Here is a 24,829-nt window from a genome sequence, read left to right on the forward strand (position 1 = left end):
ATTGTAGCCTATCGCGATTGCGGTTTATCGTATCGCGACATTGCTGCTCGCGTTGGTCGAGATCCAATGACTGTTAGCAGAATATGGAATCGGTGGGTTCAAGAGGGTAATACGGAACGCCGTGCTGGATCCCAACGGCCTCGTATCACTAGCAGTCGAGATGACAGGCACCTTATCCGAATGGCTGTAACGTATCGTGCAGCCACATCTAGATCCCTAAGTCAACAGGTGGGGACGTTTGCAAGACAACATCCATCTGCACGAACAGTTCGACGACGTTTGCAGCAGCATGGACTATCAGCTCGGAGACCATGACTGCGGTTACCTTTGACGCTGCATCACAGACAGGAGCGCCTGTGATACTGTACTCAACCACGAACCTGGGTGCACGAATGGCAAATCGTCATTTTTACGGATGAATCCAGGTTCTGTTCACAGCATCATGATGGTCGCATCCGTGTTTGGCAGCATCGTGGTGAACGCACATTGGAAGCGTGAATTCGTCTTCGCCATACTGGCGTATCACCCGACGTGATGGTATGGGGTGCCATTGGTTACACGTCTCGGTCACCTCTTGTTCGCATTGACGGCACTTTAAACAGTGGACGTTACACTTCAGATGTGTTACGACCCGTGGCTCTACCCTTCATTCGATCCCTGTGAAACCCTACATTTCAGCGGGATAATGCACGACCGCATGTTTCAGGTCCCGTACGGGCCTTTCTGGATACAGAAAATGTTTGACTGCTGCCCTGTCCAGCACATTCTCCAGATCTCTGACCAATTGAAAACGTTTGGTCAATGGTGGCCAAGCAACTGGCTCGTCACAATACGCCAGTCACTACTCTTGATGAACTGCGGTATCGTGTTGAAGCTGCATGGGCAGCTGTACCTGTATACGCCATCCAAGCTCTGTTTGACTCAATTCCCAGGCGTATTAAGGCCGTTATTACGGCCAGAGGTGGTGGTTCTGGGTACTGATTTCTCAGGATCTATGCACCCAAATTGCGTGAAAATGTAATCACATGTCAATTCTAGTATAATATATTTGTCCAATGAATACCCGTTTATCATCTGTATTTCTTCTTGGTGTAGCAATTTTAATGGCCAGTAGTGTATGTGATCAACAAAGGCGTAGACCTTTAAGTTTTATGAACGTTTGCCGACTGAGTGGACAAAAAATGAGATAAATCACAACGCGCAAATTACCGAGGAATATGTCTGCTAAATTCCTGTTACACACTGTTTGCCAAAGTTATAAATAAGGGGTTAAGACAAATAGTATGTTAGAGGAAAACATTGTTTTAGAAAAAGTAAATCATGTTATGGTTGTGTTTTCACTTTACTACAAGTAACTGAGAGAAGAAATTCAATTACCTACATATGTTTTTATCGATTATGAAACAGTATTTGACAATGTAAATCGGATAATGCTAGGGGCATCACTGGAGGGAATGGGAGTTCCAACACATCTGATAACGCCAATTCAGTCGTTATTAAAAGATAATACAGTAAGGATCCGCACTGTGAGGAATGGGACAGAATCCGCCGATATTAATTAAGGCTGCCCGCTGTCCCCTACCGTTTTCAAACATTGTGCTGACGAAATCAATCGTCAATCGCTTATTATATTAACAACATTTTAAGAATTGATAATTATAATTTCATGATCGCTGATTTTGCTGATGACCAGCTACTAAAATGAGAATATGAAGAAAAAAATCAAATTTTCGTACAAACCTCTAGTCAAATTGCTTTTTATACTTTGTGAAAATCGACAGGTAGAATGGCGTTTTAAAGACCGGAACCATTAAGAGCCAATAATTAAATAATCTAGGGTGAAGTTTTAATTTCCCAAGTCAGATGACGCTGAACTAAAACTAGATTCAGACATTTCTGTGAATCCACACAACGTACGTTAAAGCATAACGTACGGAAAAAAACATTAAACTTTACAGTGAAGTGCGGAAGTCAGGGGGTAGCGGTATGCATGTATACAGATGGCAGTAGTATCGTATAGAGAAGGTGTGAGAGGGCGTTGCGTTGGCGAAGCTGTCATTTGTATTCAGATGATTCACATGAAAAGGTTTCCTACGTGATTATGGCCGCATGACGGGAATTAACAGACTTTGAACGCTGATTGGCAGTTGCAGCTAAATTTATGAGACAGTCCATTTCAGAAATCGTTATGGAATTCATTACCCTGCGATCCACAGTGTCAAGAGTGTGCCGAGAACACCAAACTTCAGCATTACCCTCACCACGGACAATGCAGTGGCCGATGGTTTGCATAGAATTGTTAGTGTTAACGACAAGCAACAATAGGTGAAATAACGGCAGAAATCAATGTGGAACGTACGACGAGGGTATCCTTTAGCACAGTGCGGCCAAATTTGGCGTCAAGAGGCTGTGGCAGCAGACAACTGATGCGAGTGTCTTTACTTACAGCACGTCACCACCTGCAGGGTCTCTCTTGGACTCTTGACCATATCGATTGGACCGCAGACGACTGAAAAACTGTGTCCTTGACAGATGAGTCCCGATTTCAGCTCGTAAGAGCTGATGGAGGGGTTCGAGTATGGCGCAGACCCCACGAAGTCATCGACCCAAGTCGTCAACAAGTCATTGTTCAATCTGGAGGTGGCTCCATAATGGTGTGGACTGGGTTCTCTGTTCCAGCTGGAACGATCATTGACTGCAAATGGCTGTGTTCGGCTACTTGGACACATTTTCAGCCATTCATGGACTTCATGTACCCAAACAACGAAGTAATTTTTGTGGATGACACATTAGTAGGACATAATCGAGAGGTCAGTCCCTGCACAAAATCCTGCACCGGCAACACTTTCGCAATTATTGACGACTATAGAGGCAGCATAGCTCAGTATATCTGAAGGGCACTTCCAACGACTTGTTTAGTCCATGCCAGGTCCAGTTCCTGCACCAGCCCCGGCGAAAGGACGCCCTACACCATATTGGAAGGTATCCCATGACTTATGTCACCTCACGGTACCAAATAATGAGCTTGCCTTTGCTACTTTATGGTAATGAATGTTGTATGTTAACATCTGATCAATTATGACCAACTGAATCGTCAGAGATGAAGTTCCTCCGCTGTGCTAATGGACATTTGTTACTGGACCATAAAAGAAAATCCCTTTTAGACAAGAATTAAATGCTGAACCTGTTAGAGCTACAAATGAAAATACAGTTAGTGTCCAACATATAATAGGATAACTAAAGGTACAATACTAAATAACCTAGTAGGAAAGAGAAGGGACTGTGTGAACAATTTTTTTCTGGGCATTTGGTGACGTCAGTTTGAGCCGCGACGTCTGTGTGACAGCTCGCAGTCTCGATGTCGCGATTAGTTCGGCCACGCCACCCGCTCATCTGGTTAATTGTGCTGTGGGCGAGTCGATCAGCGGGCCGCTGCCGGCTCGGCGCTGCTGTTGACTTGATTATCCGCCGCGCGGAAGGCGGCGGCGCTGGCGTCGGCGTCGGCTGTGCGACAGACGCCGCCGTTGCCGTCGCCGGCGGCCGCCCTGTTAGCAGCGGAGCGCCTTTGATCTCGGGCGTAGGCCGCTCGCGTTTTAACAGCCTCAGACCGCGCGCGGCCGAGGGGCAGTGGTTTCCCTTGTCCCGCTCTCTGCCTCCGTGAAACAAGCGCTACACTACATCCGCCCACAGGCCTTGCGGACTTTCTGTTTAACGTCATCTTCCGCCTGGTTTTACACAGTGCTGCATTTCTCCTTAACTAGTACTCATTTGTATAACACTCTTTAAAAAATGGGTTCCATATTCCTCATTAGTGTACAGTGTGTTTTTACAAAAAGTGTTCCACGTTCCTACATGCTTTCTTCATTTCCGCTATAGTTTCGCGTTTAGGCTATGGCGAGGATGAGCACTGTGGCGCTGCGGTCCTTCATATTCGTCGACTCGTTCTCTCTTTCTGAAGCACGCAGGAGTGTAACGCTAGTCGTCACCAATTGGTGCGAAGTACGCGACTGGTTGTATACTTGTATCTGTCACCTCCACTATGAGAAAACGTATGCGCTGTGTGTCAAACGGAAAATGGGCACAGGAAAACATCACTGTCATGTCCTAGCGTCAAAAAAGCGCGCTATTTCTGTATTCATTTCGTCATGGCATCTTGAGTTTATAGGTTAACTGGGAGTTGTGTAGCTTATCCTTCATTTCCGTAATTTGTCTTAATAACTTATCACCATTTAGAGACTGTACTTCACCCTCATTTCGTGATTCCTGGTTCTGTCGTTACAGCCTTGGTATTCCCTCGAAAGTATCTACGCTGGTGACCAAAATTAAAGCAACAAACGGAAATTTTGCAAGTTTGCGTTTATTCTGTCGCAGAACAGTATAAACCGGTTGATAGTAAAGTACAAACAATGTAAAGAACACAGAGCGTAAACAACTACAACATGCATAACGGTAGAGAAAAATGTTTTTCGTTTTTTACAACTTAACGGATTTGCACACACATTCCGACAACCGATTAATGTGCTCAATATGGGGTGACCACCTGTGGCAGCAACACAGGCCTGACAACGACGGGACATGCTGTGAAAGACATCATTGATCGCAAGTAGAGGCATTAACGCTCATTCCTCCTGCAGGGCTGCACACAAGTCTTGGGGAATGGTTGATGGATGCCGACGTGATGCAACCAGTCTCCACTGTGCATCCCAGACATGCGCTATGGTATTTAAATCGGAAGAGCGAGCAGGGCACACCATACAATTACATGCAGTACCTTCCTTTTCCAAGAAAACATCAACCACCCGTGTTCTGTGAAGTCGAACGTTATTGTCCACCAATACAACGTCTGGGCCCACATCACCTCGCAACAAACCCACATGAAATCTTAAGATCTTGTCACTGTACCTGACAGCAGTTAAACCTTGTCTATTCACCAGTGCAATAGCATTAAACGCTGAAACTTCCTGGCAGATTAAAACTGTGTGCCGGACCCAGACTCGAACTCGGGAACTTTTCCTTTCGCGGGAAAGTGCTCTACCATCTGAGCTACCCAAGCACGACTCACGCCCCGTCCTCACAGCTATACTTCTGCCAGTACCTCGTTTCCTACCTTCCAAACTTTACAGAAGCTCTCCTGCCAACCTTCGCCACATCCGAGAAACGATTGTACGATTCACTTTAAGCCGTCGGGCCATATCAGTATACGACTGTCCTGATTCCATTCTTCCTACGTTTCTCCAGTTCAGAGAGACTGCAAGCATGTTCTCTGTGCTATACTGCACTTGACTGGGTACACAGCGGTTGCGGATGTGGGACTACCCGACAAATACCATCTCGCTTGATGGCTGCCACGTCGTCATCGCTGGCGTGATTGCCCATTGACCGTAATGCCATCTTCCCTGCAGGACATGATGGTACGGACATCTGTTGACAAAGGGCATGATTACATCGCGAGTTAGGACTGCGAAATGGCGATTTGTTGCTTTTATTTTGGACACCGCAGCGTATATGTGAACCTAATTCTTAGGCATTCCCTGACTTGATATTAAATACTAAGTTTACAGCAGTCTTCGAAAAAGATTTATCTACATCAATGTATGTAGAAACAGAACAATATTCACTGCAAACCCGTCTATCGTTACATTGTTATGTAACTTTCTTCTGTCATTTAGCCATGTCGGACATCCTGTAACATTACATCTTGCCCTTGAGAATGGCTATAATGGAGAAATCATGATTGCGTGAAATAAATGAATAGTAATTTACTATTTGAAAACTGAAATGTCTTTCAAAACGGTTGCTTATGTAGAGGGAATGCCGCGAGTCCGTGGTTACACGTCTGAACTCGTGTTCTCACCCTCCTTCCTGAGCGAGTCGAGTCAACTTCTGGCCGACAACGGACTCAGGTGACGGGCGAGCTGCGGTGGACAATCACAAGTTGAGGCACACGGAGACGGAGAGTTCCGAGATGACGTCACAGGACTCGCCGGTGAGTTTAAAGGGCATACATGGAGCCTGGCAATAGCAAGGAACGCGTTTCTGAAGAAGAGAAATTTGTTAACATCCAGTATTGATTTAAGTGTCAGGAAGTCATTTCTGAAAGTATTCGTATGGAGTGTAACCATGTATGGAAGTGAAACATGGACGATAAATAGTTTGGACAAGAAGAGAATAGAAGCTTTCGAAATGTGGTGCTACAGAAGAATGCTGAAGATTAGATGGGTAGATCACGTAACTAATGAGGAAGTATGGGATAGGATTGGGGAGAAGAGAAGTTTGTGGCACAACTTGACCAGAAGATGGGATCGGTTGGTAGGACATGTTCTGAGGCATCAAGGGATCACCAATTTAGTATTGGAGGGCAGCGTGGAGGGTAAAAATCGTAGAGGGAGACCAAGAGATGAATACACTAAGCAGATTCAGAAGGATGTAGGTTGCAGTAGGTACTGGGAGATGAAAAAGCTTGCACAGGATAGAGTAGCATGGAGAGCTGCATCAAACCAGTCTCAGGACTGAAGACCACAACAACAACAACAACAACAACATCCTCCTTTCAAGATATTGTCCATTCCGTTCAACAAGTCCTTTGCTGTCTCTGACAGAATTACAATGTCATCCGCCAACCTCAAGGTTTTTATTTCTTTCCCTGGATTTTAATTCCGACTCCAAATTTTTCTTTTGTTTTCTTTACTGCTTGCTCAATGTACAGATTGAATAACATCTGGGACAAGCTACAAACCTCTCTCACTCCCTTCTCAACCACTGCTTCTCTTTCATCCCGTCGACTCTTATTACTGCCATCTGGTTTATGCACAAATTGTAAATAGCCTTTCGCTCCCTGCATTTTATCCCTACCACCTTTATAATTTGAAAGAGAATATTCCAGTCAACATTGTCAAAAGCTTTCTCTAAGTCTACAAATGATATAAACGTAGATTTACTTTTCCTTAGCCTACCTTCTAAGATAAGTCGTAGGGTCAGTATTGCCTTGAGTGTTCCTACATTTCTACGGAATCCAAACCGGTCTGGTAGAAGCCGACCTCGCGGAAGATCAGTTTGGATTCCATTTAACGTTACGTACCTAAATCGATGAACTGATAAAAGACGACCACGGACGTTTTCTATGGGTTACTATAAAGACTATGCTTTTGCAACAGCAAAGGGAGACTTTATTGTATAGTTCACACAGCAACCAAAACACAGAATGCACACTCGCACGTATTTCACCGTCTGTCTGCAGATTGTAAGGTGACCGGCTTTTGGGGGGGGGGGGGAGGGGGCGCGTGGGGGGGGGGGGGGGGGGGAAGCGAAGACCGCAGTTTCTGTAGTAAAAATCGCGGCTAAGTGGCAGTCGAGAATCTGGCCTGTTTGCATCTAAGATGGGTGTGTGTCTGCCATCTAGACAGCAGCAAAATCGTCCTAATTTCGGCACTGACCGACAGATGGCGGTTCTTTAAAATGAGTACTGTCAGTTTGGCGTCCAACCACTTGACGGGGAAACTCAACGGCCGGCACGCTAGCTCATGGTGGGCTTTCTCCGGGCCGCTTTTAGCACAGAGCTTAAGTGAATGTATGATGTAGAAATAAATAAACTGATCCCAATGTGGCACAAAGGAGCTTGTAGGCTCATTTTAAAGCAGAAAAGTAGCCGGTTGTGCTCTTATAAACGCGCCTCCAGTCGCCCTGGTAATTTTTGAATTATGATAAACTGAACATTTTAATAACTAAGTGAGATTGTAAACTGGACATCTTGGAGACGCTTTGATACAATTTTACGAACGAGGAGGGAAATGTAGACATAAGGAGCTAGGTAATACAATAATAATATCAGTTATTTATACATTGAAAGTATTTTAAATAATGAATAGTTCTATATGAAGAACACATAAATTTTAATAATATGAGAATAAGTTCAGCGGAAAATTTCCGTCTGAATAGAAGTGTTACATGCATTTTATTGTATCTATATTAGTTGTAAAAGTAAATTTTATGTGCAAACAAACTTGATTTGACTTCAAATTGTTCAGACCAAGGGCTTTAAAGGGCGGCCATTTTCGGTGGTAGGGTGCAGTCATACAGTTGAGTTGAAAGGGGTAGCATGTGTGACTGGCAAAAGTTCGTGCACGAAAGAATATTTTCTGGCCGCGAAGTTGCGTGGAACTTGACATTTTAAGCTACTGGGTGCCGCTGGACTTTGAAGAATTCTCTGTAGTGCGTTTGTGAGACTTGTGAAACACGACTTGAACAAAGAATATTTTCGTACCGCGAAGTCGTGTCGAACTGTAACTCTGAACAACCGCTGTGGGACACAGTGATTTCAGCTTGCGGTTGGACTTCGGATTGTGTTTGGTTTATTATTATTTTTCGAGAAGTATTCTCCGCTCGGAACTTTGTTCATGTTGTGGTTTCAGTTATTTTCAAAGAAACATTAAGTCAATAATTGCTGAATGATTGTGCTCAATATTTGAGTGGCGCTGTTGAACTAACGCGGTAAATATCTGAGGTCAAATAAAGAACACTTAACACTATTTCTGTCAAATCTGTCCTGAAGAAGTTAAAATAAACTCCAATTAGTTTAAACTGTACTATATTCACTAAAAAAACTTGACATTAATTTAAAATTATTGGGTACAGTGCAGCGGATTTGGTTGGCACCCCTCAGACCTAACGTGGCCTATTTAGTTAATAAGTCCAACCACATTTTTATTTTTCGTCCGTAGTAGCTCGCAAGATCGACAAGTACTCAGTGTAGTAGCATATATAGCTATTAAAATTGAATTGGATGCCAAAAATGTAGAAAATAAAGCATGAAAAGTAAAAAAAAAGAAAAAGAAACGATGTAACAAAACTTGTATTTTCTGTTCTTTGGCGGCCGTAGTGCAAAATATTCGTACGTCCTCATCAAATCTTACAAACTTTCCTGTAACATATGCCACAAATTCTACGTAGGCAAAAGCGGTAGAAGCTTGAACACTAAATATAAAGAACACACCAGAGAAAGTGAAAACAATCCCTCCATATTTTCTCAACATCTAGAAAGAGAAAAACAGAACGTAAAACCGATAAACGAAATAATTACGCAAAAGGAAACTGAGGTATATTCACACGCATACAGCAACCCCACAAATTTATTCAATAAACAAACCGACCTAAAGCACAAAAAGTGCATAGAAAACTTTATTCCCACTATAAAGCAATAAAACGGTTGAAGATACATCAGAGACATCAAATAACATACATCCGTAGTAACAGCGATAACATTGTGAGGAGTATACAACAAAGACATAACACCACGAAAACATTACAAATCAAAGACAATAAGAATATTATGACGCAAAAATAAAAATATAACATAAAAATATCAACTAAAACTGAAACAAATTTCAGACTAAAACATAATTAGAACCAAACGCACAAACATAATAATGAACAACAGAATTTCCACACATCACTTAGTCATAATGGTAACTACGTAAATATGTCATATCGCTGATGTACTGTCATCCAAGCTGTTAAGAGAAATATAGCATACATAAATACCGACTAAAACCAGGAAACTTTTTTTTGGAAATTTGTGGTAAGACCTTATGAGACCAAACTGCTGAGGTCATCGGTCCCTAAGCTAACACACTACTTAATCTAACTTAAAACAACTTAAGCTAAGGACAAAACACACACCCATCCTCGAGGGAGGACTCGAACCTCCGACTGGGGAAGCCGCGCGAACCGTTCAAGGCGCCCAAGACCGCACGGCTACCCCGCGTGGCTAAAATCAGGTATACATCTCCAACGTACATCTAAGAAGAAACTAACAACACTACAAAAAGACAGGACATGGCAGAAACGATGTTACGTGTAAGGTAAAAACCCAAAACGATTGTATTATAACTTTTCTGATCATAGTTACAGACTATTATATTTAGACCATCACTTACATATGACAGAGCAACTGTGGTGGCAATAGGCCGAAATCGGCTCATTGTGAGTGACTTATAAAAAAGAAACCATTTAAAGAGCAGTGTAGCTGGCTGATATTCATAATTAAACTTATCTACAAATTTTATCGACCGACGTCCTCGCCACGTTTTTAAGTTTGTGCGTGAACGTTAATCTCAGGATGTACTGTAGGAATTTTGATACCGTTTCCACATACAGAGTGAGTCACGGGAAAGCCTTTTTCTGCATCTGTACATATTGTAAACAAGACGCACGGCTGTAGACTGTGCTGCATGGGCGAAGTCGAAGGACCGATTCGATTGCGCATAGGTACAGCTCAGTGACTGGGTCTATAAGGTTGGAGCGGGGCAGGATTAACTATTTCATCAGACGACACGATGGAATCGGAGTTGCGTGAAAGCGTAGCGTGGCGTCTTGGTCTTTGCATGGACCTGTGTGGCCATTGACAGACGCCTGCTTTCGCATCCGTATCACCGTATGCTCGTGGCTTTCCGGGCGGCACTCAATGCTGCCCAGTCGTTCCCCACGAAAAGCCACCGCCTGGCGGTCGGCGCAGCACTTCTGCCCTTGCGGCAGAGGTCACTCGTTCTGTGTCTCTCATGCGATGTCTTTTCTCTGCAGTAATTAAATTGAAGAAGCGGCACAGAGTCTCAAACTGAGAAAGTCACAGAATGACAATAGACATCGGGATGAATATGACAATCAGGCACAAAATCTGAAAACTTACCAGGCAGTAGACATATTGTTCTAGAATGCAGATTCAGAGTATTCTATGCGAAACGGCGTGCGAATCACTTAGCGTAACCTCCAATGGAAATATTAAAACGAATGTTCAGACTGAGTCTCAGAATCTCGCTCCTAGAATCACCTAAATCCACCCTCTGAAAACTTTGTTTGACTAAACGGTAGGATGCTCTTGCTCGGCAGTTTTGTTCTTCGTACCCCAACCTTAGCCATCAGGGGGCTGAACTTTGTATCACTTATCATGTCACTGATAGACTCAGTTTACAATGCTACTCAATGAACGTTCCACTCTGGGTAACTCCACGCTGCCAGTCTTGGTTACAGGGTGTTCACATTTCCGATCACGCTTCGAAAAATCCCTTTGCAGACATCAACATGAAGCAAGTGAATTCAGGCCGCATTCCCTTGGTTCCCCACGCCTTCTCCAGTCGTAGCGAAATCCACCGCCTACGGAATGTTTCCTAGAAGCTTACATGCCGGGTGTTGTTCATAAACGGCTGTGAATGCGTTTAAGTTCTTTCTCGGCATTCCCGAGTAGCCAAGAAGGCTGCATTTCAACAGCAGGTCTGTTTGCAACGGGAATGCTTTGAAGCTCTTGCTTTTCTCATCTATTCGGGATATTCACGGCATCTCTCAGTTATCAGTCGGTCTTTAAAAAGGACGCCCGTTTCAGAACGAAGCATAACGCTTGTGAAGCGTAGCTGGGAACGTTTAATGATAAAAAAGTGTCGCTTAGGTGGAACCCCACTGTTCTGAGTGTCGAGCTACGAAGTCTTTCAGTATTCATGACGGAACTAAAAATTTTGAACCCCTTTTCCAATTCACAATCCGATGGTGAGTCTCTCGTCGGATTTCTCTGCAAAATATAGGACACACACTAGTCACTGTATTCAAAACTTTCTACCACTTTCACGCCTCATAGCAAACTACAGTGATTTCCGGGATGTGTGTTCCTTTTTGATAATCATCAGTTAACCGTCCCGCTCAAAACAATGAACGTTCCGCAGTAGTAACCAGTGAGTCCACCTCTTGGTACTGTCGGCTAATCGGTTGCATTACAAATTTGGATAAGAAATACAGTGCGAAAAATAAAATTCACATCACATTTTTCATAGTTCGGCACTGCACAGCCACACAACTATGCATTTTCGGACAAGCTTTACCTCTGAAAAATGACCAGTGTCTCATCCAGAACATGTAGTAAGCGTTAGTGGTGACTTTTTTACACAATTTCTATATTTTCTCCGTACAGTTTTGCACCTACCTGTCTTACAATGAAGGGACTATGGTCTCGAGTGAGAGTGAAACTAATCCTGTTCTAGTAGCCCTATAAATATTGATCCCCAGTCGCATCCAATACAATATATGTTCTTATTCCATATAAAATTACGTTGTGCTACTGTTTCTGTTTGACTGCCCACAGCATTTGCACTTCTCCTATTTATTGTTTCTCATCTTTTGGAAACCGGTAGGACTGCCGTGGATTCTGACGTCTCTGTATGCATTCTATTTTTCACTGTTTTTCGCAGTATACTACAGATCAGTTGGGGTGTCGACGTATTAATACTTTGTGAACTATTCCCGTGTTTTACATATATTTTGCTGTTTATGTATAACATCGAGCAAATGTCTAGAGAATCCTTCTGTCCTAACGAACGTCTCTAATGACCTCGTCCATGACGGACGTTAAATCCTAAACTGCCTTTTATCCTCTAAAAATGGTTCAAATGGCTCTGAGCACTATGGGACTCAACTGCTAAGGTCATTAGTCCCCTAGAACTTAGAACTAGTTAAACCTAACTAACCTAAGGACATCACACACATCCATGCCCGAGGCAGGATTCGAACCTGCGACCGTAACGGTCTCGCGGTTCCAAACTGCAGCGCCAGAACCGCGCGGCCACTTCGGCCGGCTTTTTATCCTCTCAATGAATTAAGTAAGATATAATTCTACCTCTTGTACGTTCCAATGTTTTGGCTAACTGTAATATTGTCGCAGTGAAGAAATCTTTTGCTCATCTGCCGGCTCTTTTAATTGCTTGTTGCGAGTTGTTAACGGTTTTTCGAACTTCACAGACTTTCATTCTCAATTAGTGCTCTAGCTTTTGTGCCAAACTCTAACGAGCTACGGACATTATAATGCTAAGGGGTTTTGATTTCAGTAGATGCTAGTTGACCCACCCACTCCTGTGGCTTTCCTGCGTGTAAGGTTGATTTTATTTATTATATCAGGTAACGTAACCTAAATCGGTGTCACATTTTGTAGTCCAATCATTCTTCTGCGGCCTGCCACGGCTTCTCTCCTGTCTCAACGTCTCCATCTCAGAGTAGCCCTTACACATAACCTCATCAAGTATTTTTTGCGTGTTTTCCAATCTATGCCTTCATTTACAGTTTTTACCCGCTGCAGTTCTCTCTTGTACCATCAAGGTTCTTCCGTGACGTATTACCGCATGTGCTATCATCATACCCTTTTCTCTTGTCGGTGTCTTCCACATGTACATCTCCTCGACGATTCTGCAGAGAACCTTCTCATTTCTGAACATTCCACTTAATTTTCAACATACTTCTACAGCACCACATTCTAAAAGCTTTGATTCTCAACTTTTCCAGTTTTCCCGCAGTCCATACAACGTTGTGTTTCAAACGTACCTTCTCAGAAATTTCTTCTTCAGATTATATGTTTGATACCAGTAGATTTCTGTTGGTAGGGAATGCCTTCTTCGTTTCTGCTAGTCACCTTTTTATGTGTTCCATGTTTCCTCTGTCATGTGTCAGGTTTGCTTCCAATGTATCAGAATTCGTTAATTTCGTTGTCACCAGCTCCAATGTAAAGCTTAACGCTATTCCCATTTCTGCAGCTCCTCGTCACATTTCCTCTGTTTTTTCTCAATCCATGTTCTGTGCTCAGTAGACTGTTCATTCAGTTCAGTAGGTCCTGTAATCCTTCCCCGCTTTGTTGGATTAGCAGTTTCATCAGAGAATCTTGTCGTTAATTTCGTTGTCACCAGTTCCAATGTAATGCTTAACGCTAATCCCATTTCTGCAGCTCCTCGTCACATTTCTTCTGTTTATTCTCAATCCATGTTCTGTGCTCAGTAGACTGTTCATTCAATTCAGTAGGTCCTGTAATCCTTTCCCGCTTTGTTGGATTAGCAGTTTTATCAGAGAATCTTATCGTTGATATCCTTTCATCCTAAATTTTAATCCTACTCTAGAACATCCGTTGTACTTCTGTCATAATTTCCCCGATTTACATTGTGAACAGTTGAGGTGAAAGGCTGCATCCCTGTTGGAATGTGTTTTCTTATAGGACAACTATCGAAGGATTTCCACCCAATAATATCCGAACAGCAGACTCTGTACACAATTTATTAAATTGCCAATACTAAACTCCTTTAAATAACAACAAATTCATATAACTTACAGTACTTAAGAAATGGTTAAAAGAATGAGCTTTAAAAACAATAACGGCGGCTTGTCACCGTAAAATCAAAGAACCTTTTACGATAGTGCTTTTAGAGTTTACCCAAGAGACAAAATCCAATAATAAGTTAACTTGGCATTACAATTTAAAATCATTTATACAAAAAAAAAAAAAAAATTGAGAAAGGTAATGGCACTTGGCCCCATAAAATCAAAAAAGCGCAACACACAACCAATAAATATAATAACAAAATAATAAATTGATACAACCAAAGGGCAAGGGCAACTCCCAACGCAATCACAGACGAGCGAGCTCTCAACACTTCGCAGCCTTCCCACCAGAAACGGTCCCAGAAATAAACCGCTGAGAGCTCCCCGAAATGCCTCCCACAACTGCCCATCACTTACGCACCTTGGGTATGTTCTGTAACACACGACATATAATATCAACACAAGATAAAATTCAAAAATCAAATGACAATATGACATCCCGACAGCACATGATAACCACGGCGTCGTTAACCCGGGCGCTCTTAACAAGTGCCGGAAGCCAACACACACAAATCCTAGTAAACAATTCTCGCTTCTTAAAACGAAACAATAAAAGCCAAGCGCACATGAATAGCCAAACCACAGTGTTAGAAGTGCCTTAACGACACCAAACGCGACTATTCCACCAAGTTAATAATAACACAGTGAGTTAAAATACAGAACATACCACTAAATGCTGTTACACAAACCAAATTGACGAGATCGTGTCCCAGAAGACCACATATACCAAGCAGCAGTAATTCACTATGCATATACTGTACAAAAGCGCCTTTCTTAGGCATACTTTACCTAAGACATCAAATGCCAAATGTACCATACATGAACGCAACTCCGGGCAGGTAACACGAACCACCTACGTGAATTCCTTCAAATGGAACAAACAGGCACCACCAAAGGTAACGCTCAGCAGACCTGGTGGGCAACGACCCACTCAGCGGGATAATCAAAAGATCAGTTGAGCAGATAAATTAGTACCAACAAATATCGTAACGTGCCACACGCACACAGCAAAAACTTCCAACAACGCCGTCCCACATCAGAATGAAGTTCAGAAACCGCTGCTGGAGCTTCCAGCGAAAAATCTGACGAGCCAACCGAGCCCACACCTTAACCTGGCAGACGACTACAAAATTCAGCAACTAGTTGTCTCCGGGCCAGAGTATCACAGGACCCCACCAGACCTGCACATCAGACAGGCAGGCAGAACATGTACGCCGACTCCAATTAATCACCACCGCATGGCCAGCACAGCGGCGATTCGCCTCCGCCCCAGACCACTCTGCTCATATTGCGAGGCACAACAACCTTGGCGCTAGTCACCAGCAGGTCAGGCAGAGCGATTTTCACGTTCCGTGCAATACCCGGAAACCGACTACCCTCTCGCTTTCAGCTGGCCACCGCAAACACACACCAGCGACGTAATAGCAAAATCACCACCGGAGCGCCACCCGCACCAGAACAGCGAACTATGATCGATTATAGCGCGAGCTCTAAACAAGACACAGGACAGCGGCGCGCGCAATATCACCTGTCTTACGCTCTTCCTAATCCGTTCTCGTATTTCTATTCTTACTGGTACGTATAGTATACTACAAGTTTTTCCATATACTTTACTTCTATATTGCTGAGAATTTCAAACATATTACGTTTTTGTTGTTGTCGAAAACTTTTTATGTCGAGAAAGCCCCTGAACATGATTTTTCTCAAGTTTTGCTTTCAGTACAAAGTGCAACGTTGTATCTCACATGCTGGCTTTACTTTTCCTAAGGTCAAACAGTTCATCTGACTGAGCCTAGATTTGCTGTTTCGTTCTTCTTTATAATATTCCGGTCAGAAACTTGGTTACGCGGGTCGTTAATCTGACTACGCTTTAGCTGTCGCAATTAACTGTCACCGTTATCTTCATAATTGTTTGGATTGTATTTTCCTGGGAATCCAATGGGTCTCTAGTGTTGTAGAGTGTACAAACTTACTTCAGTAGTCGTTTGCTTGCCATTTCTCCGAATGATATTAGACGTTCCCAAGAAATTTTATCTAATCCTTCAGCCTTATTTCATTGCAAATCTTCTAAATCTTTTTCGAAGAGTGACTCTAATGTTTTATTCACTATGTCTTCTATATCGAATCCAATATTTCCCTCCTCCGTACAGAATCTTTCAGTCTATTCTTTTTATTTACCCAGTCTCTCCTCTGTGCTTAAGAGAAGAGTACCTTTTCATTATTGCCGACATACGTAAAAGGTGAACAAAAATTCGTATACTCGGACACCGTACAGTGGTACTTTGCTTACTAACAGTACAAAAATATCTGTTATAAAATGTCATCCCGAGCATATCCTGCAATTTGCTGTAAGATTAGTATCATCATTTAGTACTGTGTAGGTGTGCTGCTAAGTTAATGCAGTGGTTAGAATTTTGCATTACAATGTTCGAGTTCGCGATTTCTCGTCCAGATTTAGATGCGTTTTTTTTTTTTTTTTCTAATTTCGATTTGGTCAATGATATTGTAGTATACACTGTTTCTTAAACAACACATTTCCTACAACGACAGTTTCTTTTTAACTTAGAGCATAATATTCATTGATATTCATTGGACATGTCAGAAATATTCATGAAGAGTAACAATCAGTTTAAAGTAAATTATGTGTCATAGGAAAGATATAAACTGCAAAATTAGACAATAAGGATCGGCTGTAATATTTTCAGTATATCACCAGTGCAGACGTTGTTTCACGAAACATACATAGACTTCAGAGTAGATCGTCCAAGTGACCTGCATCTCGAAACATTTAGCGACTTGCTGGGTTCTACTTCACTACTCTGAATTCCTCACAACAAAAAAATTAAAAAGAAAAGAACTGCATCTACAGCGTGGAGGAAGCGCGCCACCAGTACTTCTACATTCTTTCTGCGTGGAAAAGAGCACGTAAACATTTCATTCGTCTAAGTGTACCTCGGCCACTTAAGACACGGTGCCCATAATTAAAATTCCAGTTTAAAAACGCTATAGAAAGAGAATCACTCCTCAGAATGAAGTCATTGATGCAGAGGGAAAGTCATGTAAAAAAGAAACGTCAACTAAAACAGATGGCGCTGTAAGTATCAGAGCATGCACACCAACAAATGCGCGGCACACGGCTGTTTGCGACCGAGACGCCCAGCATGACTGCCTCCACGAAGGGTCGCGTTGCCGGTAAAACTCTGTTACAAGAATGGCGACGGTGTGCCAGCAGCCCAGCAGAAATTCTGGACACTCAAGGGTATGAAAAAACGCATTGGTCTGTTGTCTGCAAATGGTTTGGGGAAATGATTACAAAACTTGAAAAGACAGGTTGTTTTGAAGTGAAACGTGGCAGAGGAAGGAAATCAGTTGATCCGACGTCTGTCCACAACATGGCAGGGGTAGCGAAGTGGTGGTACGCAAACATGCAGTGCACGGGGAATTGTCCAAACTTTGGATATGACTGTGAACACGGTGCATAAAATCTCACGAAACCTTGCTATCCATGCAAAATCACCCATGTCCAGGGGTTGTTTCCTGCTTACCAGACAGCAAGACAAATATTTGCTCTGGAGGTGGGAAATGAATGAGCATTGAATATTCTGTGGAAAGACGAAGACCATTTCCTTCTCCAAGAAAATGTCAATATGTAGAACTGCAGAATATGGGCAACAGAAAATCTGCATGGATATAAACCGATACCTCTTCAGTCTGTAAAAGTGAACGTGTGGTGCGCGTTGACGGCATCCTCTTTCGTAGGACCGTACTTTTGCGAAGAGATGAGTCCTGCAGGTCTGTTAGCTGTATGGTCACTGGTAAACGATATGAGAGTCTTCGTCGTACTAGCGTCATCCCAACCCTTCAACAGCGAGGATGTATTGTGCAGGAGGGCACTCCTTCACAATGTACACAGCAGTGAAATGGCTGCTGCAGAGTAATTTTGGAAACACTAAATTCCCTACAGTCCGGCTGTCCAGATCGCCTGATTTTAATCCGTGTAACTTCTGATGTGGGGTTTCTGAAAGATGTTGTGTTTAGTGCACCAATTACGAACGTAGCTGAATTGAAAGCATCCGTTGCACAACGCAGTCTGAACGTGACCATAGAGACACCCCAATCTGTTGTGGAACAGGCTGTTTCTCGATTTCAGCTTGTGCTAAAAACCATTAGACAGCGTATTGAACATGTGCGTCAGTCCCACGAAAATTAGAAACCGACGTTATTTTTTTTTTATATATACCGATTTTGGACCCAGAACAATGAAGAACCATTTTCATTTTGCTCTTTGTTCTGTTTTTCGCCAAAGGACAATTAAAAACAAATATCATTCTGCTTTTTATGCCGTTTTAGGCCTCGGGACGCTTAAAAATCGAGTTTTCCCATCTTATGTCATACGATCTTGCCGTGTTGGATGTGCTTCCCTAACTAATAGTGTCACAACTGTTAACTGCTGAACTCGTGCGGTCATGCGCACTGAATAGTACGGTTGTTGTTATGTGCAACTCAAACCATAGCCGTCGTAATGCGAGTCATGTGCCATTTGTAGCCGACCCCATTTACGTTAAGACGATTTCCTATTTCTGACAGATAGCACAACAAAGAATCCAAGTTTTCAAAAATAGCTGAAAATTTCCCAACGTAGATATATAAATGGACACGATTTTAAAAGTGCCATTTAGTTGAAGCTCACAAGTACAGGCTTCTAAATGTTGCTCTACACAAAAAATTTTATTTTCCAAATTTTTCACACTATGAAAGTTTTTGACATACATGGCAACTCATCCTCTCTCCGTAGTGTCTCTACTTAGATATGTTGAAAGTTTATATCCACTTAGATTTACGATTTCCATATCTGTGGCTATATGATGTTCAGACAAGCATAGTATATCTATTCCACCCTCCTTATTTGAATCTTCTAACCAAACAAGAAGCTCATCTACTTTGTTTTTTAATCCTCTGATGTTCTGATGCAATATACTAACATTATTTTCGCTGTGCTTTTATGAGAATTTTGTGACATACTAACATTATTTTTCACTGTACTGTTATGAGACTCTTGTGATATTTTAACATCTCTAGTACCTGCCTGTCTGAACTTCTCATTAAGCTTAATTTCAATCAATTTTGGATGACTGGACACTGGTGTTAGCCTAGAAAATTACTCCCATGAGTTTCAGTGCACACACACCCCCCCCTCCCCTTCCCCCTTAAAGATTTTGCTATCATCCCAACAAGTTTACCCTTCCCTTTCCTATTGAGATGCAGGCCATGACTTGTTAAGTCCCACCTACCAATACCATCAACAGAAACCAAACCTATGCCTGACAAAGTAACTGCCCGAAGCAGCTGGTCTAGCTCCTAACAGAGCTGTTCAGTTGGGGCCGATCGTATCGCATGAAACCAGGAACCAAGTTAACATTTGTATGGTTTGTTCCAGAGGCTATTTTTATCAGGTCACACTCAATATTGTAGCCCTGACCCCTATCAATATTGTTTCCTGCTCTCACCACTACCACAACATGATCCTGCTTTGTAAAATCATTGCACAGTGATCCTACGTCCTCCATCACATTCGGTTATGAAATGTTCGATGATGTGGCACACTCGGAATAGCGAAAGTCTGCATGACACGCTGAAATGTCGGAACATCGATGCTGTCGATGACCTCCTGAGTGGTTGTTTTCAGCTTAGCAATGATTTTAGTGTTATTGCTATACACCTTGTCTTTAATACAGCATCACCAAAAGGAGTCACATGCGTTCGGATCTGGAGAATACGGCGGCACATAGAAGCCCACGCAAGTACCCCAGAGCCGGAGTGCGGTCCCCAAAATGCTCCTCCAGGACATCAAGCACTTCGATGGACTGGAGTTCCGTCTTGCGTGAACCACTTCTTGTCGAAATCAGGGTCACTTTGGATAATGAGGTGAAATCATCTTCCAAACCCTTTACCTACCATTCGGTAGTCACTGTGCCATCAAGGAACATGGCACCAATCATTCCGTGACTGAATATTGCGTAAAACACAGTCACCCGTTGAGGGTGAAGTTAGTTGTCGATCGCGAAATGCAGATTCTCAGTCCCCCAGAAGCGCCAATTTTTCGTATTGACGAACCCATCCAAATGACAGTGGGCTTCGTCACGAAACCAAACAACAAGGCACATACTAATTCCCATCATGTCTCGCGGCCAACCATGAAGTTTGAACGTCCTAATGCAAACCGTTCAGAAGTTATGACGATTTTATTTCATATAGTTCAATAATTGTCACCCTGTATATATTGCTTTAAAACCTATACCAAGCCTGGAATGGAACAATGATGATGATGAAGGGCCTAAACAGCGAGGTAATCAGTCTCTCTTTCTCTAATGCGTTCATCATAAGAATAAACCTGATGTAAACATTACACAATTTATTCTTCCACATTTGCAGGTATCTATTGGATTTCGTTTCACGTGTAGCGGGAGCATCGCTCTCTCGAGTACAGTTCTACTTTGCGTTATGCGCACAACAACTGAGTGATGATATGTGACAACAGATCTACCGCCTCATTTAACTCCGACTGCACTGGCCATCCAGCTGGCCCAACTAACTTGCAGTGATGTGAGCATCTGCGTTTAAGGCGTAAAAAGAGATGAGAAAAGAAACAATATAGCTTCGAATCCTTTTTTAATATTTTAAGAGAGCGAAATAATGCTTGACAAGACTCCATCAATACAGCACGCTCCTTTAGACGACCAGACGGAAATCTAGCTAAGTATTGTAATTACAAACAGAAGTGATAAAAATTACCAGTTAAAACACAAGGTAATTTGGCTGTGCGAGCTATGGGCGACGCAGAAGGGTACTGCAGAGATTTCACCGTACAGTTAAATATTGAAGGCACTGAAGGCACATCTTACAGTTAGTCGTCTAATAGTCTGTGATCTCCTTTCATATCCGATCCCGAAAAATACTTTTAAATCGTCTAGCAACTTAGATATCTCTTTATTTCCAGCGATGAATCCCTTAATTTTGGTCCAGATCAGTTCTGCTGGGTTCATAAATCACTGGTACAGCGGCAACCGTAAAAATGTAGCATTTGCATGGTGTGCTCGATGCTGGCAAGCTGGCAATATTATTGTTTTCATGTTTCTATGAAGCTTATCACGCTGGCTCCTGTGAGACCACATATGTAATAACGGTACATAACATCGCCACAGTCCAGCTAAAGAATATTAGATTTTTCATTTTTGTCCTAAAGATTTAATTTGTTATGTTTTCTTAAGTTAAACAACCTTTACTTAGTCTTTTATAAAATATCGACAGTTAAGAATTTGTATTTGCAAAGAGAACTTCAATTTTGTGTGCAATATGTAATTAGAACCACGAAGCCTTGCGTTTCTAATAAAAACGATAATTAAGTATGTCTTAACTTTACATGCGGAAATTCCAAATTGAACGAAAAAATTTAAGCTCGAAGCGAGATTTGAACCGTCGATTCATGGACTACATTAGATTATCGATTTACAACTCTATAGATTTTTTTTCAATAATGGTCATTGTATGGGTTCGGGGCAGACGCCCCATTACGCTTGTTTAAGGTGATCGTTGATACATTAATTCACTTTTTTTATTATAGAGGGTAGCTGACCCTCTGACCGAACACGCTGAGCTACCGTGCCGGCACAGATGGAGTTATGGACACTGTTCACAGAATGTCTTAACTGTAATAAATATAGCCCTTCGGAAAACTTAAAAGCCGATTTTTCCGGTAAACTTGTGAAAAACATAAAGAACAACGTGCCCCCTGCCAATTTTTAAAGTAATCCACGCGCGTTTTCCACTACGGAGCAGGAGGCAACGTCAGCCATGTTCACACTTTTAACAGCGCAACATCAGAGCCCAGCAGTATGGAGGTTCGGACAAGGTTTTTTCTAAATAAAAACTACACAGCTAAAGCATGACTGAGAAAAACTTGATGGCTATTAATACATTAGAACATCTTAAACTCTCATTTATAGTAACTTAGTAATAACATACTTGATAGATAAGTAGGACCTGCTTCTGAGAGCATAATAACATCGGTGTACGTTGCTGTGGCATCTGACCAATCATGCCGTTCTCGTTCGTTTACATCAGGTTTATTCTTATGATGAGCGTTCATTTGGAGTTAAGTGATATTAGACAGAAACTTGATTGAATTATGTAAGAATGGTGAGATCGAATTATTGCAAAATGGTTCAAACGGCTCTGAGCACTATGGGACGTAACATCTGAGGTCATCACTCCCCGAGAACTTAGAACTACTTAAACGTAACTAACCTAAGGACATCTCACACGTCCATTCCCGAGGCAGGATTCGAACCTGCGACCGTAGCGGTCGTGCAGTTCCAGGCTGAAGCGCCTAGAACCGCTCGGCCACACCGGCCGGCTAATATATTGTTGCCAGAGTGAGAAATGATCTAATGGGAAGGAGAAATATATGAGACTGGATCTATACGTAAGACACAGCAGACGAGGGGTCCGCCTCTCCCCTAGAGCTCATGTGTGACTGTGGAGAGAGAAACCTCATTTGCATTTGATATCCCCTCCCCGCCAACCCACCAGCCTTATTCAAGACGAAGACAGTTATAAAGAATGCTTTCTAGCCATAGAAGATAAGATTCGTAATAGGACAAGTGAGATGGTTAGAAACGCAGTCGATATCAGCCGGACCGACATTAATAATATCAGGTGAGAGATATTATCAGGTGGGATCAAGTGAGTGTCCTCTGGAGATCAGTATCCGATGGGGGCTGTGCTTCTAAAAGCCGTCCCACACCCGATCCATTAAAGACAAAGTTTGAAAGAGGGGAACAGCGCTCACTATTCATCGGAGTACTACCCTTAAAACGGAAAATAGGGTGCGACAGAAGAATGGGTTGACCGAATCTAAAGGCAATTAAAACAGTGTACAAGGAGGATGACCAAGGCAGCTGGCAGATGACGTAGAATCGAGAGTGCGCATACCCACACAAGTTTCGGTGGAATTTCACAATCATTGGTGGATTAAGGGGGTCGTTCATGAAGAACACACACAATTTAGAAGGTAGACCAAATCTACCATTTTGAAGGTATGGCAACGAATTTACTGGTAAGTTGCTTGGATTATTTATATTTAACTTTTTGTGGAGTTTACAAATTTTATTTTCAAAAAATAATATATGTACTTTATCTCAGAAACTATTCAAGAGATTCATATAACATTTTATTTGTTTAATCTCATTGCATATTGTAAGCTTCTCTCATGAGGTTTCTAGAATATATCGAACAGGAGAATTTTAACAATTTTTTAAAATTAGAATTGTATAAGTATAGTATAAAATTCATTCACAATGCAAAGCACTTTGCCAATATTTCAGCTTACACTCCGAATCAAAATACTAACGCGAATTCTTTACAGACGAATGGAAAAACTGGTAGAAGCCGACCTCGGGGAAGATCAGTTTGGATTCCGTAGAAATGTTGGAACACGTGAGGCAATACTGACCTTACGACTTATCTTAGAAGAAAGATTAAGAAAAGGCAAACCTACGTTTCTAGCATTTGTAGACTTAGAGAAAGCTTTTGACAATGTTAACTGGAATACTCTCTTTCAAATTCTGAAGGTGGCAGAGGTAAAATACAGGGAGCGAAAGGCTATTTACAATTTGTACAGAAACCAGATGGCAGTTATAAGAGTCGAGGGGCATGAAAGGGAAGCAGTGGTTGGGAAAGGAGTGAGACAGGGTTGTAGCCTTTCCCCGATGTTATTCAATCTGTATATTGAGCAAGCAGTAAAGGAAACAAAAGAAAAATTCGGAGTAGGTATTAAAATTCATGGAGAAGAAGTAAAAACTTTGAGGTTCGCCGATGACATTGTAATTCTGTCAGAGGCAGCAAAGGACTTGGAAGAGCAGTTGAACGGAATGGACAATGTCTTGAAAGGAGGATATAAGATGAACATCAACAAAAGCAAAACGGGATAATGGAATGTAGTCAAATGAAGTCGGGTGATGCTGAGGGAATCAAATTAGGAAATGAGACACTTAAAGTAGTAAAGGAGTTTTGCTATTTAGGGAGTAAAATAACCGATGATGGTCGAAGTAGTGAGGATATAAAATGTAGACTGGCAATGGAAAGGAAAGCTTTTCTCAAGAAGAGAAATTTGTTAACATCGAGTATAGATTTAAGTGTCAGGAAGTCGTTTCTGAAAGTATTTGTATGGAGTGTAGCCATGTACGGAAGTGAAACATGGACGATAACTAGTTTGGACAAGAAGAGAATAGAAGCTTTCGAAATGTGGTGCTACAGAAGAATGCTGAAGATAAGGTGGGTAGATCACGTAACTGATGAGGAGGTATTGAATAGGATGGGGGAGAAGAGAAGTTTGTGGCACAACTTGACTAGAAGAAGGGATCGGTTGGTAGGACATGTTTTGAGGCATCGAGGGATCACAAATTTAGCATTGGAGGGCACCGTGGAGGGTAAAAATCGTAGAGGGAGACCAAGAGATGAATACAGTAAGCAGATTCAGAAAGATGTAGGTTGCAGTAGGTACTGGGAGATGAAGAAGCTTGCGCAGGATAGAGTAGCATGGAGAGCTGCATCAAACCAGTCTCAGGACTGAAGACCACAACAACACAACACTCCG

At 42.3% G+C, this 24,829-nt stretch overlaps 1 protein-coding gene across 1 annotated transcript in view; it reads right to left on the minus strand.

Moving 5' to 3' along the window:
* Positions 1 to 3,421: 3,421 nt before the first annotated feature.
* Positions 3,422 to 24,829, minus strand: part of LOC124561877 (fibroin heavy chain-like) — a 41,032-nt gene continuing 19,624 nt past the window's right edge. Inside the window, exon 3 of the mRNA XM_047130940.1 lies at positions 3,422 to 3,649. Coding sequence (XP_046986896.1) covers positions 3,422 to 3,649 — 228 coding nt within the window. The remainder of the gene's footprint in view (positions 3,650 to 24,829) is intronic.

The sequence above is a fragment of the Schistocerca americana genome, chromosome 1 (assembly GCF_021461395.2).
Source record: "Schistocerca americana isolate TAMUIC-IGC-003095 chromosome 1, iqSchAmer2.1, whole genome shotgun sequence".
In the NCBI taxonomy this organism is placed as follows: domain Eukaryota; kingdom Metazoa; phylum Arthropoda; class Insecta; order Orthoptera; family Acrididae; genus Schistocerca; species Schistocerca americana.